The 18853-nt window shown below is 30.1% G+C and overlaps 1 protein-coding gene across 1 annotated transcript; it reads left to right on the top strand.

Moving 5' to 3' along the window:
• The first annotated feature begins 15675 nt into the window (after nucleotides 1–15675).
• On the top strand, nucleotides 15676–18097 carry LOC139426223 (uncharacterized). The gene has a single exon (XM_071184232.1). The coding sequence runs from the start codon at nucleotides 16073–16075 to the stop codon at nucleotides 17852–17854; it is 1782 nt and encodes a 593-aa protein (XP_071040333.1). The 5' UTR covers nucleotides 15676–16072; the 3' UTR covers nucleotides 17855–18097.
• The last annotated feature ends 756 nt before the right edge of the window (nucleotides 18098–18853 follow it).

The following is an 18853-nucleotide window of genomic DNA, read 5'->3' as shown; positions in this document are numbered from 1 at the left end:
TGTTCCTTCACAGGTTTTTCATCATTTGGTGATCCAGTGAATAAACACCCCCTTATCTCAGTACTTTATTATGCTATGATGCTTAAAAAAATAAAACGTAGCTTCAATAACTATATTTTGATTTCAGAGTGAGAAAAAAAAACTATTACATGCAATTAATTCCACTTCAAACATATAAATATAAACACTCACCTTATAATTTTTTCAAAGAAACAAGGTGTTACAGAGATAATAACAAAGTCAAAATTTTTTTCAAAGAAGTCTATTTGACCAGGTAATCCAAAACATTGCTAGATGACTTCCTATTGTTTGGCACTAAGCTATTGTTACCAATCAATCTAAAGAAAAACTTTCACATTCTTATTTTTAATCAATATATATGAAATGTTCCTACGCTGGTTGGTTCACCCTAATCCGCTAAAAAAAAGAATGTTTAATCAGAGAAACCGAATTTTTGTGTTTGATCGTGACTTAAAATATTTCCTAAAATATCAGAATCACTACTTTATTACAGCCATTTTTGAAGTTATACTTCATATGCGACTTCCAACAAGGTTGCGTTAAACGTTTAACGCTACATTTTTATTGGCCAGGAAATCACGTGGTAAAAGCCAGTTTTCCCTCATTCATTTCCGTATTGTTTTGGTTCTCACTAGCATAAAAATATTAAAAGTCATAAAAGTATTGTTTTTCGATAAATATTTTTTTAGTNGTCTAAATGTTTTTTCTAAGGATAATTTGAGTAAGTGAAAAAGTGATTTCAATATATGGCTCACCTTTGGAACCTGTGGGAAACCATAGGCACAGAAGCTACAATTTTGAAATTGTACTATAAAATAAATGAAATTTTATTTTACAACTAAAAGTATACGTGATATATATTAGAGATAGGTGTAAGATGCTACAAAAAAAATTTCAGCACACAGACTTAACCAGAAAATTAGGAAAAATCCTCAAAGCAAAGCCATTTTTGGCTCACTACCTTAAGTTTTGATTCAATAAGTTGTTTCACTTTAATAAGTTATTAAATATGTCGAAATGTATTTTGTTTTCTATGCGTTTGTGCGCTTTCCTTTCATACAGTTAATCAATTTTTTTTTAAATAATATTTTCTCTAGAATATTCTCGCGCCACCCCTCTAGTGTGCTCGCGCCCCCCTAGGGGGTCGCGCCCCACAGGTTGAGAATCACTGCATAAAAGTATTGTTTTTCTATAAATATTTTTTTAGTTTGTTTTGATACACATATTATTTAATAAGGTAGTATTTTTTATTTTCAAATTTAGTGGATAACAATTGTAAAAAATGAGTGAAAACAATCCCACGGACAATGCAACGGATTTAAGGTTATGTCAAGGTACGTCTCCTGTGAATATCAATTGATTGTTAAGTTTTCTCTTTTGAAATTACATTATGACGCATTCACATACATTATTAATACAAATACATTTTCCTGGGCGAGGCTATTAGGCAACCACAAGCACTTCCACTGGTTCAAGAGGTCCACGAGGGAAAAATGCACAATATTACCGTGATTACAGAGCATGGAAGCAAGTGGAGCAGGAAAAAGAGTCATTGAATAGAACTAGTGATCCTTCTACGACTGCTGATTCTTCTACAATTAACGTCGCAGGTTGCGAAGTTTAACTTCTTCCGCGAGGAGGGACTCCACGTACTATTTTTTTTTAATGTCGTTCTTACCACACTCTAGTCAAAATTCCTGCTGGTCCCATCACAAAATTTTAATTGTTTATGTTGGTTTCAGTGCGTCTCATGATGGTCTACCATCATTTGATGGTCACCATCATCCAAAATTTTCCATTACGTGCTCATGGTTTTTAATATGCCAACAAACTTACATCATTTGATGATGGAAAAAGGCTACTTTAATACTATGATGGTTAACCATCAAGAGAAGTTTGACTCTCATAGAGCAGCAATCCATGATGATTCGAATTAGCCGTTATTTATCATTTATTATTGAATTGGAACAATAACTATCATATTACTGTAATTAATAATGTTGAAATATAAAATAAAGAAAAATCTAATATACATAATTCTCTTACGTGGCTACCAAATTTTGGCTGTATTTCTTTTCCGCCGGTGGCAACGTTTGCTTTGATTTGTTTACGTTACTATTTCTCTTACACGGCGACAAAAAAAGCCTCATTACAACTCCCCGAATGGCAACGCTAGAAAATCGATCAATGATTGCGGCTAAAAATGTCACACGCCAAATCTAGCTGAGGTGGCTCAACATATAGCGCTTTTAAAAACGGAATCTGAAATAACCAGAGAGCATCAGATGCGGCAATCTCATACTATTAAGCTAGGCAGAAGTGAGTAGTCTTTGTCGATAGATCTCTATTTTAGTATTTTGTCGAAAGCGCTTTTTTTTCACGAATTTATATATTACGAATTTATTTGACAATTTTTGATTTATATCACGAATTATACTATAGCACATTTCTAATAGGTTTAACGTAGGTAACGTAATAGGTAACTAACGTTCGTAACTTTCTAATGTAACTTTCTAATAGGTAACGTAATAGGTTCTAATAGGTAACAATTACATGTCATGTATTTGAATTAAAATTTATTTTAATGACTTAGTATTTACTGAAATGATGTAATTTGTTTAAAAAAAAAAACGTTTTTATATGGATTTGAATGATTGTTTTGAATTCTTAGAATTTTGTGCATTTGCAATGTATCTAAGCTAGTAGCGAGCGAAGCGAGCTTGGTTTGCGAAGCAAACCATATATGATTGCGCAGCAATTTTCGGGGGTTGACGAGCGTTAGCAAGCAGGGGGCGCAGCCCACTTGTTTATTATAATTGGATATTTCATTCTGTACTTTTTCGTCCTTTTATCTTCCATTCTTCTTTTTTTTATTCGCCTTTTCCTATCAAATCTGGGTTCAATCAAAATATTACTTGAATTTTTATATGCAATCAAATGCCAAATTATAAACTGCTTACAGATCCTGTCTAAATTATTAGACGCACTATAAGACTCTATGTAAAATCTTAATTATCGGGTGATATTAAACAGCTTGATTGCTTTTACGCAACTGAAACTGGTCTGCACTTGTTTACGTTCGTGTACTAATTAATTTTATTATAAAATAAGATAAGTTTAGACGGTATGTTATATAAATATAGAATATTTATTATATCAGGTATTATATTTGCATATTATCATAATTCGATCCAATTATTAGACACACTGTAGTTTTTTAATAATTACCTGTTTTGCACGTGTTTATATGCAATACTTTTATATTTAAACATACATGTAATGGGTTTTTATGCGGGAGATTTTTTATATCCTATTTGTATTCATTTTTAACTTATTGATTTACAATGTTAACCAATTTGTACACGAACATAAACATGTCAAAACTGGTTTCAGCCATGTAAAAACAATAAAACTATATAGTATCACCTCATAATTAAGATTTTACATAGAATCTTATAGTACGTAGAATAATTTGGTCAGGCATTGTAGTTTTATTCAACATATTGCAAATAGTTTTTTAATTAACTAGTTTGGATAGCTATCAATGATTTTTTATTTATTTATTTAAGCTTAAAAAACAAATTACGCAGTCAAATAATAATTTATTTTCTGAGAATTTGCCATAAAAAGACACTCCTCATTGGCAGCGCTCATTTCTCAAAAGTATTACCGTTGGCACTGCAGGGAAGGGTAGGAAATGTAATACTCCGCCTTTGAAAAGTAGTTCTTTCCTGTTTTGGAATTAATTGCAGTTTAAATGCGCGTACAAATATAAATAAATGTTGTATAGTAAGAAAAGTTTATCTTGAAACAAGCATTAAAATTTTTCCATTAAATGTATTTAACTTATAAATACCTTCTCAGTAAAGCGAATGTACAAAGAAGAAGGTGTTTTAGTTTGGCGCTGGATTAGTTCTCAAGGCCAAGCGGAATTGGNGTGGATGATGGGATGGGGAAAACTAGCAGTCACAGCCAGTCTCTGCTAAGCTTAGTTTCTGAGATAGAAATGCGTAAGTTTCCTCCAAAGGGATTTCTCAGCGATCCTGCTTGGCTTATAATAACAGGGCTACATCCCTGTTATCATTGGTGTATTCATCTTAAGAAATGCAGTCAAAACCATAATAAGTAATCAAAAGGTTTATTAAAAGTTATGCTGGTGGTTAGAACAGTTTACATCCGCCCTCCACAAGGGAAGGGGAGTGGACAAGACTCCGGATGGTTCCGGCAGATGTTTATTGGAACATGTTATTCAGCAAGAGACATGCGAAAGCAATCTGTCTCGCATTACATAGTACAGATATTGGTGTAATTAGGTCCCAGTCGTACATACCTTTGTAACTCTACGCATTATAGAAAATCATTTAATGCTTCCGAATATGGAAGTGAAAGAGTGACAAGATTCTGAAAATTACTCCTCCTTTGAAATATAAATCTAATTATAATTCAATGGTATGTTTTCAGCCTTGAATTCCCAAAATAGAATATCTCTACTCTTACTCTTTAACAAAGACATTTTATGAAACCGAAATCGTAGGCCCCTGAATTTCGTAGGCCCTAGGCACGTGCCTAGTGTGCCTATAGGTTAATTCGGCCCTGCTTGCGATTATATTACTGCGTTATGTATGAACTAACTACCATAATATTAATATCTAATTTGGAATGCGTTCAGAAATGTACTAAAATAGCGTCGATGTAATGTACAGAGCAAGACAATCGTCATTCAAATTTCGAATTAAATTTTTACTGTTTAAAAAACATTGTCAATTTTTTTCTCTGTAGCACAGGGCCCTTGAACGTGGCGGGGCCCCTAGGCAGTTGCCTACTGTGCCTAATAGATAAAACGGCCCTGCTTGTGCAGTTCTTATTTTGCTTTCTTTTTGCATTTGACTATTTAATTTTCGAAATATTAACCTCATATGTACAATATTTAATGAAACAATTTTTCCCCACAGAATGAATAAAAAAAAAATATGAAAAAAAGCCTAAATAGACATGTGAATCTAATTAAACTGATGACAGTTGAGCACATTTGCCGTGTAGCTAATTCAACATGTGATTTTATTATTATTTTTTTACGACATAAGTAAAAATTGTTTTCGCTTTTTTCAATCTTTGTAAAAATTCAAATTTTGTGTCTTTTGCGCCATGTGTAGCTCTGAAGTACAATTCGCTCTTTATAGGAACTTTAATGATGTGATGGCGGAAATTTAAGATTTTTAGTTTGTTTAATTAAAGGGACTTTTAAATATTATCTGAAATACAAATTCCATAATATAAGTGTGCAAATCCGTTAGTTATTAACAAATAAAATGTATAGGAATTAAAATACTTTAAAAAAAGACACAAAATTTGTATCATTAATTTTTTTTAAACATCGAAAGGTTAATTTAAACCAATCAGTATTTTAATTATTATTTTTGAAATACAAAGCCAAAAAATTCTTTCTCTTATATAGAAAATATTAAGATATTTCAGTATCTGACACAATATTTCGAGACTAACTAATTCTACTATACTTAAATAACTAATTATACGGATTTTCTCTTAAGCCTCCTTTCACCCGCAAAGATCCTGAAAAGTAAAGGAAGGTTCTGATATTTTAAGATACGAATTTTCTTTTGAAAAAATGCGCCTAACCACCCAAGTAGAATTTCTCCTGATGAGAAATTGTGGATTGAATTTATTTCAGGGCGACCCCACGAAGAGTTTGCAGAAGGAACTGTCAACTGTTAAAATACTAAATGAATAACATGATAACCACCAGGATAGGTGGTTATCCTGTTATTCAAAGAGTTCCTGTTGAGTCTAAGAGGGTGGGATATGGCAGCTGAAAACAGGGGGGGGGGCGAACAAGCAGTACGCGCCCCCCATGTGGATTAAACTAAAGACCCAAATTTTTACCATTTTTGAGAATTATTTTTTTAGGTGAGTTCTCTTGTCTCTTAGAGGCAAATATATTTCAGAAAAAAATTCTTTTTATAGTAAAAAAAAAAACTTTACTGAAAAAAAAAATTTGAATATTTTATTTATAAAAAAAAGAACAATAAATATTATAAAAACATAAATATGATAGTTTTCATGATCAATGATTTCTTGCCTATGTTGACTTTTTCTTCCCCCACAAAACACCAATGAGGGATAAATTAATGTACATTAATTTACAAAAAATAAGCATATAACTAAAAATAAATATTTAAAACAACATATTTATGCGCATCTATGCATTTCTTTCTTTTACTTAGATTTCAGCAAAAAATAATCTTTTTATATATATATTTTTTTCTGTTGTTTAAAAGTAGTTTCGTTTAGTTAATCATCGTTTAGTTAATCATCGTTTAGTTAATCATTTTGTTTAGTTAATCATAATAAGAATATCTGCTTTTTTAAATACTAATTAAGAAATCAGCTTACAACTAGTATCTTAAAATAATTATTAGAAATGCTATAAAAAAATCGTATTCTTTTCTGCAATCTCTTCAAAATTTTAGTACAATTCTTGGTTTTTTTTTTTAAAAAATATCGTCGTTTTGCTTTCTCAAACGCCAATACTGGCTACTCTCTCCTTTTTTTGCAACCTCATCCCCCAACCGACTTAAAGAGCAACCCAGTTTCCATGACAACGGCTGTAATCCGGTCTACCTGCCTTTCTCCCCAGTGCCAACTTGAGGTAAAATGGACTATAACTTGTGGTGTGTTTACAAAAGTGATCAAATTATAAATTTCCTGAATTTCCCAGAATATTATTAATAAGAGTTTGACCATCTCTGTTAAGAATTTCAAAACAATAAATATTCAAGACTTCACAAATTAAAAATGTATAATACTGGAACATAAAGAGTAAAAATAATATTTGCAACATTCATAAAATTAACTAAATAACAAACATAGAAATGTATTTACACTTCTTAAATTGAGCTTTATTAAAATAAGGTATATAAAAATAATTTCTTTCAAAATTAAATCAGTAAATAAATAAAATATTTCATCAAAAATATGAATTAAAAATATACATCATTATAAATACTTTGTATGTTCAATTGTTTATTTACAATAAAATACAGTACATTAAAAATTAGAATATATTTATGATCACTTTCTTTTTTTAATTAGTTTGGACTTAAAGCTGCACCTTAATCCTTTTCCTTCCTTCTTTAAGAAGTATAAACTAAACTTGCCTATTAATTATTGAATGAGAATAAGAATTTTTCCATGTAGCAAACTCTTCTTTAGCTCTCAATTTCAGATTTGAATCAGGAGAAAATATAGTACTTTTTGTAACTAATTGCTTAATTTCATCCTGATTTTTCCAAACACCTAAAACAAAAATTGAAGCCATGTTACAACTATAAAAGAACTATTGATAATTTATTGTAATTAACGTGTAGCATTAAACATAATAAATAACAACAAAAAATTGAAGGCAACAAAAAACATTTATTTGTGTAGGTATAACTAATAAAAAAATTTATTCAGTTAGTGACAGTAGAGGAGTATGAATCAAAAATTATCATCTACTCTTAGAACTAAATTATGGCAAAGTAATCAAAGCATGTGACAAGAGCATCACTAGAGAAGAGTCCCAAATCCAAAATCAAATTATTACTAGCACAATCGTAGATCTAAATTACGGCAAAATAATCAGTGCATGTGACAAGAGCATCAACAATCAAACTCTAATAAATTTACTTTTATTATCAACATTGTCGAATCTAGTTGTAAAATCTTATATTTTTGTAGAATCTCTCTATTTTAAAGGCTGAAAAAATACTAATAAATTCACGATAACTCTCAAAAGATACTAATGCAGTTGAATCCCACTTTAGGGAACGAAGCAATCGCTACACAATAACGAAAATTCATTATACCAATATTACGAATTTCAACATTAGCCAAAATTATTTTGTTACATAGGAATTTTTTGCACAAAAAAAAANTATATATATATATATCGCGTAATTTATTCTATAGTCTAATTAAACCAATTAATACACAAACGTAAACAAGTGCAAACCGGTTTCAAAAAGTTGTAAAGTATCACGTGATCATTAAGATTTTACATAGACTCTTATAGTGCCTCGAATAATTTGGCCAGGGACTGTAGTAAACTGAAATATAATAAAATAAAATACTAATAAATAATTATCAATGTGAAGATTTATTGTTAGTAATAAAATGTATTGAATTTTAATGCGAATTAGATAATGATTTCCTCATTAACTTTGGGAGAAGGAACTTTTTTTCGTTAATCTGTAAAATGGTGTTTCGTTAATCTGTAAAATGTTGTTTCGTTAACCTGTAGAATGTTGTTTCGTTAATCTGTAGAATGTTGTTTCGTTAATCTGTAGAATGTTGTTTCGTTAATCTGCAAAAATGTTGCTTCGTTAAAGTGTAAAATGTTGTTTCGTTAATCTGTCAAATTTTGTTTCGTTAATCTGTAAAATGTTGTTTCGTTAATCTGTAGAATGTTGTTATGAAAACAGGTCATTTATGAATAGGCTATAAATCTGAAATTATTGATTTATATACATCTGCGTCATCCATATTTTCATATGATAACTATTGAGACCAGGTTAAGAAAAAAAGTAAGAAACGGAAGCTAAAAATTTTTATAAAAAAGTATAATGCAGATTATATAATTATTTTATAACAAATTTTGGTAAAATAAGTGATTATCTAATTGCAATCGTAAATGGCAATTCATTTTTTAATAGTTTATGAATACATTGCAAATCTGCATTTATGAATTTATTTTAACATGTCATCAAAATTGTTATATATCAGCTACTGCGACTGAGTTTCAAAAAATTGTAAGAAATACAAATTACATTAATTGCATTGTTAATAAATACTTGTAGGCTGCGCCCCCTGCTCGCTAACCCCCGAAAATTGCTTCGCAATCTTATATGGTTTGCGTCGCAAACCAAGCTCGCTTCGCTCGCTACTAACTTAGGTACATTGCAAATACACAAAGTTCTAAGAATTCAAAACAATCATTAAAATCCATATAACAAAATTTTTTCTTAAAAAAAAATTACATCTTTTTAGTAAATACTAAGTCATTAAAATAAATTTGAATTCAAATAAATGACATGTAATTCGTTAAATCCATTAGAAATGTGCTATAGTATAAAATCTTAAAGCGTAACAGCACGACTGAGACTCATTTTTCAATGAATAACAGTAATGGAACAAATAAATTCGTGGTATAAATCAAAAATCGTCAAATAAATTCGTGAAAAAAAGCGCTTTCAACAAAATACTAAATTAGAGATCTATCGACAAAGGCTACTCATTTCTGCCTAGCTTAATAGCATGAGATTGCCGCAGCTGATGCACTCTGGTTATTTCCGTTTCCGTTTTTAAAAGCGCTATATGTTGAGCCACCTCAGCTAGATTTGGCATGTGACATTTTTAGCGGCAATCATTAGTCGATTTTCTAGCGTTGCCATTCGGGGAGTTGTAATGAGGCTTTTTTTGTCGCCGTGTAAGAGAAATATACATATAGATTTTACGATAATATTTTAATTTTTTAGTAAAAAGTAAACATAATTGCATTTAATTATTAAATATGAACTTCAGAGTCATAAGTGATATTTTAAAATTTGAAATAAATAATATATATACAAGTACAATTTCATTAGAATTATAATGCAAATACTAGTTTATTATTTCACATTTCTGTAATCTGCGTTTGAACATATCAGCGATTGCGACGAGTTTAGGAAAATAAAAATAGTTTTTTTAAAAAGGAAAATGTAGTTTTAGGCACTTTTTTTAAAAAAGTAATTATTTCTGCACAAACTGCTCTCGCTTATCATTTATTTTTATTCATTGTTACTTTTAAGAAAAATTTTATCTTTTTGCAAAACATGTTTAGTTTGAAAATATTAGAATTTATTACTTAAGAACTACGATTGTTGCATATTTTACAGCTTTCTGATTTTCATTTATTTATTTATTTATTTTACTGTGTAGTATTTAGAGTATTTTACACAAATATGAAATATGGTCGAAGAGGAATTTTTTGCTTCTAGAAAGTCATTCCTTGATGGTTACGTGGTATTTTTCAGTCAGCTGGACCTGGAAATCATTCCCTTTTAATTTTTCTAAAATACTGTTTTTTCTGAAATAATATTTTATGATTTTATATTTTTGTACTTGAACATATATTCAAGGCATATGTTATGAAGAAACATATAACATATGTTATTTAGAAAAACCATTTAAAGCTCCTTAAGCTTTGAAGATGAATTTTTTTTTAAAGCAACCAATAAAAGACACATAATAATGAAAATAACTCATTTGGAATGTAAATTTTTTGTACATCTTTCTTCATTTATTTTATTTATTGTTTTTACTAAACTTTTGAGGAATCTTTTTTTTAAATATATATTTACATTTAAACGGTGTAGCCTATAATGATACATCAGATTTTAACCAAGTTCTTTTTTATAACTAAAGAATAAATTTTCAATCACAAATGTGTAGTTCTATGTCTAACAATGATGCTGAATATTTATTAAAAGCATCATTTTGGAATATTTTTTACTAAATTAGACTTAATGTATTTGAATAAAATCTTATGCACTTTAAAACCAAGCATTTGCTATTTTTTTTGTCAGCATATTAGTCGCTAAAAAAGACACTTTTTTTAATATTTTTTTTCTTAATTTTTTTCATATTTCCACAAGATTAAAAGAAATTATATTGTTTAACACATACATTATAGTTAAAAGGTATAAATTTGAATTTTAGATTAAAATTTTAAATTTTTGTAAGGTTCCCGAAGACAAAAAGGGTTAATAATATAATATAATATAATAGTCCCTTGCAAAAAGATAATTAAAATCAACCTAATTTAATATCTAACCGAGACATCGACATTTAAAGTTTGCATCCAATATGAGTGAGATATTTGGCTTGCTTACAGTCCTATTCGATCAAGAAAAGAGTTTATTGCACATACTTTAATATTTTTATTATTTTTTATTCATTATGTCAGTGCAGTTTAAATAATCACCAAATATTAATAGATATTAATAAAACTACGCAGTTTTAATATCGACACTGTGTAAAAAAATATGAGTATTAAAAGTGATATATGATAGTGAAAAGTGATATACTAGTGGGCTGCGCCCCCTGCTCGTTAATGCTCGCCAACTCCCGAAAATTGCTACGCAATCTTATATGGTTCGCTTCGCAAACCAAGCTAGCTTCGCTCGCTACTAACTTAGGTACATTGCAAATGCACAAAAATCTAAGAATTCAAAGCAATCATTCAATTCCATATGGTCATATAACATCATGATCCATATAACAACTTTTTTTAAAAAAAAAATTACATCTTTTTAGTAAATANTTAAGTTTTTTTATTTAAAACATTATTACAACCAAGAACATTATTTATAAATTTGCAATAAAATTTTAAAAAACGACTCAAGAAATTTAACTTTATTATAAAATTCAAAAACATTTTTATAAAAACAAATATAATAAAAAAATCTTAATATTTTGTAACATGTCCTTTTGCTTGTATAACTGCGTTTATTCTTCGCGGCATACTTTTAATACAAGCTCTTGCTTTTGCAATAATATCTGGGCTATTCCAGGTTTCTTTCACCAAAAATACTGCCACAACTCACTTTTCACTATAAATGGCGAAACATTTTCAAAATCTCATATCTCGGTCAAAAAAAATCGTAAGGTCATTTACGTTAGCGCGTTTTAAAGTTAATAACTTGTACTTTGTGTAAGTAATAATTTTTATGTAAAAAATTTTGTTACGAAGTAGCAACTTGTCAGACTTGACATTTTTTTAAAAAAAAATTGCTTTGTTTGAAAGTGTAAATTTTTGCAAAAAACTGAGATAAATTAAATTAGTAACTTTTAGGTGAAAGTAGAAGACCTGAACATGATATCCAGTAATTTTTATGAAAATTGATTCATTTTTGAAAAAGTTATGACACTTTGAAAAATTACAATTTTTTAGAAATTTTAAGTGTCCCTAATAATTTGGAAGGGTACTATATATTTAATATATATATATATATCAGAGGAATTTACTAGATAATAGTAAATTTCACTTCAAGTGATGTTAAATGTAGTTTATCTATACGAATTCCACACCAAGCTCGCACTTACGACAGTGCTGACGTAAAATATCCTCAGTGATAGTCATGGGTTAGAGTTCTCTTGCCATCAGACTAACCATGAGAGGTTTTTGTGGTTTTCTACTCCATATAGCGCAAATGAGGGTATGTTGCATAAAAGGGGTTTCTAAGATAACTAGTTTGGAGCTCTTTTGTTTTGTGTTGGGCTCTAAATTACTAAGTTACGGAGTTGAATATTAGTCCCAAATGTGCGACGGTTGTTCAACGATGGTTATAAAATAAAATAAATTATGTGTAGATTAAGTGTAAGCAAAAAAAAAATCTGCTGCATCTAACTTACCCATATTGAGACAACCACCCTGTTATTTTCTCTGATTCGTAAGCATCCCTAATAATGTCACTTACCTGGTTCTTGAAAAACACATGGAAATCCGATAATAATCTCGTAAAAAACGATCGAAAAGTCACTTAGATTAACCATAAACTGGACATAAATAAAGATCTTTAAAAGCGATAATTAAAATTTGAAATTCACGTATCCTAATTTTGAAGAAATAAAAATATTGGGATTTTCAAAATTTCGTTCGTCGGTAATTTGTTGTTACAAACACCGAAAAAAGCGGTGGTTGTCACAGCAAATACTAAGCATGTCACTTACCTGGTTCTTAAAATACACTTGGAAATCCGATAATAATCTCGTAAAAAACGATCGAAAAGTCACTTAGGTTAACCATAAACTGGACATAAATAAAGATCTTTAAAAGTGATTACTAAAATTTGAAATTCACGTATCATAAAATTTTGACGAAATAAAAATATTGGGATTTTTAAAATTTCGTTCTTCGGAAATTTGTTGTGACAACCACCGAAAAAAGCGGTGGTTGTCACAGCAAATACTAAGCATGTCACTTACCTGGTTCTTAAAAAACACCTGAAAATCCGATAATAATCTCGTAAAAAAAATCGAAAAGTCACTTAGATTAACCATAAACTGGACATAAATAAAGATCTTTAAAAGCGATAACTAAAATTTGAAATTCACGTATCATAATTTTGACGAAATAAAAATATTGGGATTTTTAAAATTTCGTTCTTCGGAAATTTGTTGTGACAACCACCGAAAAAAGCGATCGAAAAACTGTATTGACTTAAATTTGGCAACTCAAAATTTCCAATACTTTTTTTACTTTAAAGAAAAAACTTACGTATTATATTCTGGTGCTGCCGTGGGCCGCAAATTGGGCATTCCAATCATAGTGTATCATTTCTGGGTCATACTCCTCCTCCCGCATCCCGGGTTTTGCGGGTTTATTATTTACAGCGGGTTTATTATCTGTTCATAACCCTTAGATTAAGAGGTGTCCAGTGTGCAGTTTTTTTAGATTGCACACTGTATATAAAACTTAAAGCTCAATTTCTTTAAAAATTTGAATACTTAAACTTAATTTTTAAAATTTATCACTTCAATTTAGCTACGTCATTTTTTTTACATAATTAGAGTTCTTAAAAATAATAATATTAGAAGAAATAATCATCTATAATAAGTTTTTTAATAAAAAAAGAACTAGAAAAATCACTAGTAAGAAGAGTAAAATAAAAAAAGAAAAGAAACAGAAATTTATAAATGTATCATGCATTTAGAAACTAGACTTTACTTTCGAGATTATATAAATAACAATGCTAATCAATTAGTGCAGTCTATATTTATAGTGACGAAATCAGACACTAAAACACATTTTCTTTGAATTTCTTACAAAAATTATGTAGGGGAGAGTCGGGTAGTCCCGCCCAGCGGGTACCCCCACTCACAGTCAATTTCATATGTATAGAATATTTTTTCAAGTCAATGGGCCATCGGACATTAATTGTCATATTAAAAAAAGATTATTTTCAAAGTTTCAAGTATTTATGCAGATTGTAACATGGTAAACAATAGTTTTGAAAATATGTTGAATACAGTAGTCATGAAATTAAGAAAAATTGGTTGAATGTTTCCATTAAACTTCATTTTAATACTAAAAAAATAATTTTTTCTATACATACAGCATTAAAGTATGTAGTTTTAAGTTTAACTTGCACGAAGAAAGAAGTTTGTTTTTGAAAAATTGTTCGAGTAATTACAAATTTACAAAAAAATTGGATTTCGGGTAGCCGCGCTCACATGAATGTCGGGTACCACCACTCAATTTTATTTCTTCGATAAAAGTACGGTTGCAAAGATTATTATTTTATTTCTTCAAATTTGAATGTTATATGCATTTTTAACAATAAATATTGTTGTTATTAAATGATTGTTATTAAATGATAGAATTCACTAAAAGTATATAAATATGTAATAAATAAAATAATTTTGTGATAAGAATGATAAATGAGGTTTATCTATTGTCAATACATTGGTCACTTTCATTTACACCTGAAAAAACAGTAAAAAAACGCAATTTTTGTAACTGGGTGGAGCTACCCGACACATTTTGAAAAGAGCTGAAAAACATGTTTTTTTAAAAATCTATTTTTTAAGCTAAACTATTCTTTTTTGGTTTATTCTTTTTGCATTATTTAATTAGATGGTAAAACAATCGAAACATACAAAAATATTGATTATTACTCATTATTATACAGAAATATAAGCAATACTCCTTAAGTGAGCGGGGCTACCCGACTCTCCCCTACCTCTGAACACAAATGTGCATAGTTCATTGACTTCACATTCTTTTTTTTTTAAATTATTAAAATGTATTAATAGCATTTAGTATAAATAAATACGATTAATAAGATTTCTTAATGCATATCACTTTCTATGCGATCTACAAAGATTAAAGCTAAAATCTTTCATCATACTACAAGTTCAAACAAAATATAGAGTCATTGATACCATATATCTTGCTTATATCAATATACGACTACTAATATTTTATGCTAGCCACCTGCAACTACCAGTTGATTGAACTACACGAAATTGTCACTGCGCGATACCACAAAGAAGTAGTTATTAATTGGTATTCAAAAATGTATTCAATAACCGATTTGTTAAAAATATCTCAAGTTAAAAAAAAGACACATATTTGCGTTTAAAAGCAAAAAAAAAAGAAGAAAAAAAATCATAAAATAGTAACTAAATTGCATTAGACAAAGCCCAAGTATTGTAAACAACACTTGATTTCTTCTTAACCAGTAACATATAGATCTGGGCTGTCCAACTGCAAAGAACCCACGGGCCAGAATTCCGGTCACTGATCACCTGGCGGGCCGCAGTTTGAAAAAGTTGAACAATAACCTCTTACCTCTTATACAATAGCAATTAATAGTTGAATTATTAATTATAAAACAATGGAACAGAAGGATTATAAAACAATTTGCTTACATTTTAATGGGAAAACTGAGGCTGATCAGCCTGAATAAGAAGTTGGCGGGCAGCACAATATGTGCTGCCGAGCCACGTGCCGCCCGCGGGCCACCAGTTGGACAGCCCTGGATATAGATTAAATGTATGACTTAGGTTCATGATAAATTACGTATGCATTATGTTCTTTAAACTGTTTTCATTCGAATCTTTAATTCAAAACTACAGTTAAAAATTGTGTTTTACAGATGGAGTCTGGACACTCAAAACTTCAAAAACAGAATCGACTGAAAGAGCTGACTTCATAAACCATTTTTCTGACCCTCCTTCCCTGCAGCATATTGCAGTAGTGTCGATTGCAATTGGGCTATTGACGGCGCCTGACATAAGGAATGAAATAACAATTTATCCCTTATATTACTACAGATATACGGCTGAGTTGGAGAGAAGAATATTAAACAAATTGTACAATAGCTCTTTGCCCTCATCGTTGAAGACCGAAATCTCATACGTTATTCGACCCATTAGGTGGCAGTTGGCGAAAGCGCTTCGTAGTTACTATAGATGGACAGGATATCAAAGAAACCTCTGCGAGTATTACATGAAGCGTGGTACAATTTATTGGACAGTTGAGGGTACAGTTGACATAGTGAAATCCCTTAAGGAACTATTCGATAATGGATGCTTAGGAAGCTTAGATATTTGCGATTTGTATGAGATAGCCTGCTCTCACTGTTTAGGGGAATATGCTTCAATTTTGTGGGAGAAAATTCCAGATCAATTTAGGAACAACTTTAGAACGCACAGGGATAATTTGATAACATATTGGACATGTGTCCTCGACAATAATTTAGGGAGTTTTCTAACTAGACTCATAGATCATGAAAACACATACGATGATAACTTTAGTATTGATGTAAATATGATTGCTTGCTCGATTCGAATTGGTAACATAGTTGCCCTGAAGTATTTTTGGAAAAAATTGTCGGAGCAGGAGAAAAACGATCATTTGAGTAAGTGGCTTTTGCAAGCCACTCAACATATGAGAGGTCTAAGTCATATATATTATCAGGATTCTTCAGAAACTATAGATGTTTTATGTTTTTTATTATCTCACGTCAATCGCTTAACTCAAATGACCGAATTTTTTCGGAATTATTCTCGCGTATTAGTGTTTTTGTTTGAAAGTTGGCCATATCAAAGAATATTCTTGTCTACGATTTTTGAACAATTAGATAATCTGCAAGAAAACATCTATTTACGTATAATGGAGAAAATTAGTTCTAATATGAGTAAAAGGGGAAATGAAATGATGATTTTTAAAGAAATATGGAGTGCCAGTCCATTAAGACTAAGACGATCATTTCTGGAAAATAAACTTAGCCTCGTAGTGTTGTTGCGTTTGCTGGAATTAGAAAATCTAAGCATGACTGTTAGGATATTAAATGATGCTTCCAAAGAAGAGATCAAACTATTTATCTGCTTTATGTTTGGTCGGCCTGAATTTAAGCGTGCTATTCATTCAAGCAATCTGAATTCGCATCACGCCTTATTATCAAAATCTACCTTGCCACCAGAATGTTATCCATATAAAATCAATCTTATAGAGCAAAGAGAGAAAGATAGACTTATATCGTGGCTTATTAGATTTGGCGATTGGCATATTTGTATTGAGTGGATATGCGATGGTAACATCCAAGCAGTTGAGTCCTTCTTTAGATGGGTTTATCAATCTGTGGGAATTGAAACATTTAAGAAAGCAAGATCATCTCCACATGTTATCTATTTGACGTTAATATTTTTGTCCAACTATGAGTTTGTGGACCAGTTTATGAATTGGTATTTCCAGACAGATGAGGAAATTCAGCAATTTAAAGCAGACTTTTTGCGAGAGTGTGATAATTATTTTTTCAAGCGTTTCATAGACATGCCGTTCATTGTATCAAAAAGAGAAGGCGATATGTTAGAAAAATTCATAAACTACAACTTGTCTTCTCTTGAAAATGCTGCAGAGTTTCGACTTATTTGTCGTAGTTGTATAGAGTATGCACTGAGTAAAGGTTTTCTTGAAAGTGCCACCCTACTTTTGAATACATCTTTTGATAATATCAATGAAGTGAAACGATACAAAAATGAACTTATACTATCTGAGAAAGGAATTAAGAAGAATCTAATCTTAAAGCAATCACTAACAGATGCTGACTGGAATCATGTGAAAGAAATCGTGAAGTGGTCCTCGCCTCTATCCCTAAATACAGTCACAGAATTAAAGTCACTAATTCTGGATCAGAAGACTAGTCACACTTTCCAAGATGAATTGAATTCACAGATTTCAGCTCTCCTTGATTTACTGGAGAATGTTGTTGAGAAGGATACTACATGATAGTTGAACATTTTTTTGCGATCAAAAACGAATTTAAATAAAATCATGTTCACTGCTCAATCACTGTCAAAAGATGAATTGTTTTGTGATAAATATGTAACTCCATTTTTCAGTGTTAGTAGTTTAATATCAATGAAACATTATCCACTTCATATTATTTGTCACAACTTTAATAATTAATTTAATTGTCACAACTTTATTTTTTTTATTATCGTTGTACCTGAATAAAAATCAACAATTTAACGTGATTTATTTTTCCTCAAAAAGTCACCAGGAAGATATAATATACAGTCCCAGGCCAATTTAGACGCACTAAAAGATTCTATGTAAAATCTTAATTATCTGGTGATACTATACAGTTTCATTGTCGTTACTTGACTTAAACCGGTTTGCACTCGTTTACGTTCGCGTATCGTGTATAAACTAGACGATATATTACATAAATTCGACGATTGAATTAATTAGATGATATATTATATAAATATGGAATAGTTATTGCATCAGGTATTTTATTAGTATATTTTAATAATTAGACCACATTATTAGACTCATTGTAGTTTTTAAATAATTACATGTTTTGCACGTGTTTACATGCAATACTTTTATATTTAAACATTCATGTAATGGGTTTTTATTCAGTATCTTTTTTAAATACTTTCTATTTGTATTTTTTTAACGTATTGCATTACAATCCTAACCAATTTTGATACAGGAATGTGAACGTAAAGTTGTATTGTTTCACCTGATAATTAAGATTTTACATAGAATCTTATGGTGCGTCAAGTAATCTGCCCACGGTCTTTATATCCCTCTCGCATGTCTTAATCCGATTACTTTCAAACGAGAAAGAGTTATGCAATAGTCTGAAGACGACTTTAACCTTCTCTGAGGTTATGCAATACTGTTTAAGTGAATTTTATTAAAAAAAATTAACTGAAACTGTTTCTTTCATAATTGATCCACTATTTAATTCCAAGATATGTAACATTGACTGTCAGA

Source organism: Parasteatoda tepidariorum, chromosome 8, assembly GCF_043381705.1.
Source record: "Parasteatoda tepidariorum isolate YZ-2023 chromosome 8, CAS_Ptep_4.0, whole genome shotgun sequence".
Classification (NCBI taxonomy): Eukaryota; Metazoa; Arthropoda; class Arachnida; order Araneae; family Theridiidae; genus Parasteatoda; species Parasteatoda tepidariorum.
Note: the sequence above shows the minus strand (reverse complement) of the source record. Positions and strands in the feature narration are given on the sequence as shown.

What these genes read in the sequence shown, in the direction of transcription:
- LOC139426223 (XM_071184232.1), top strand. Translation starts at nt 16,073, where the DNA reads ATGAAGCGTGGTACAATTTATTGGACAGTTGAGGGTACAGTTGACATA.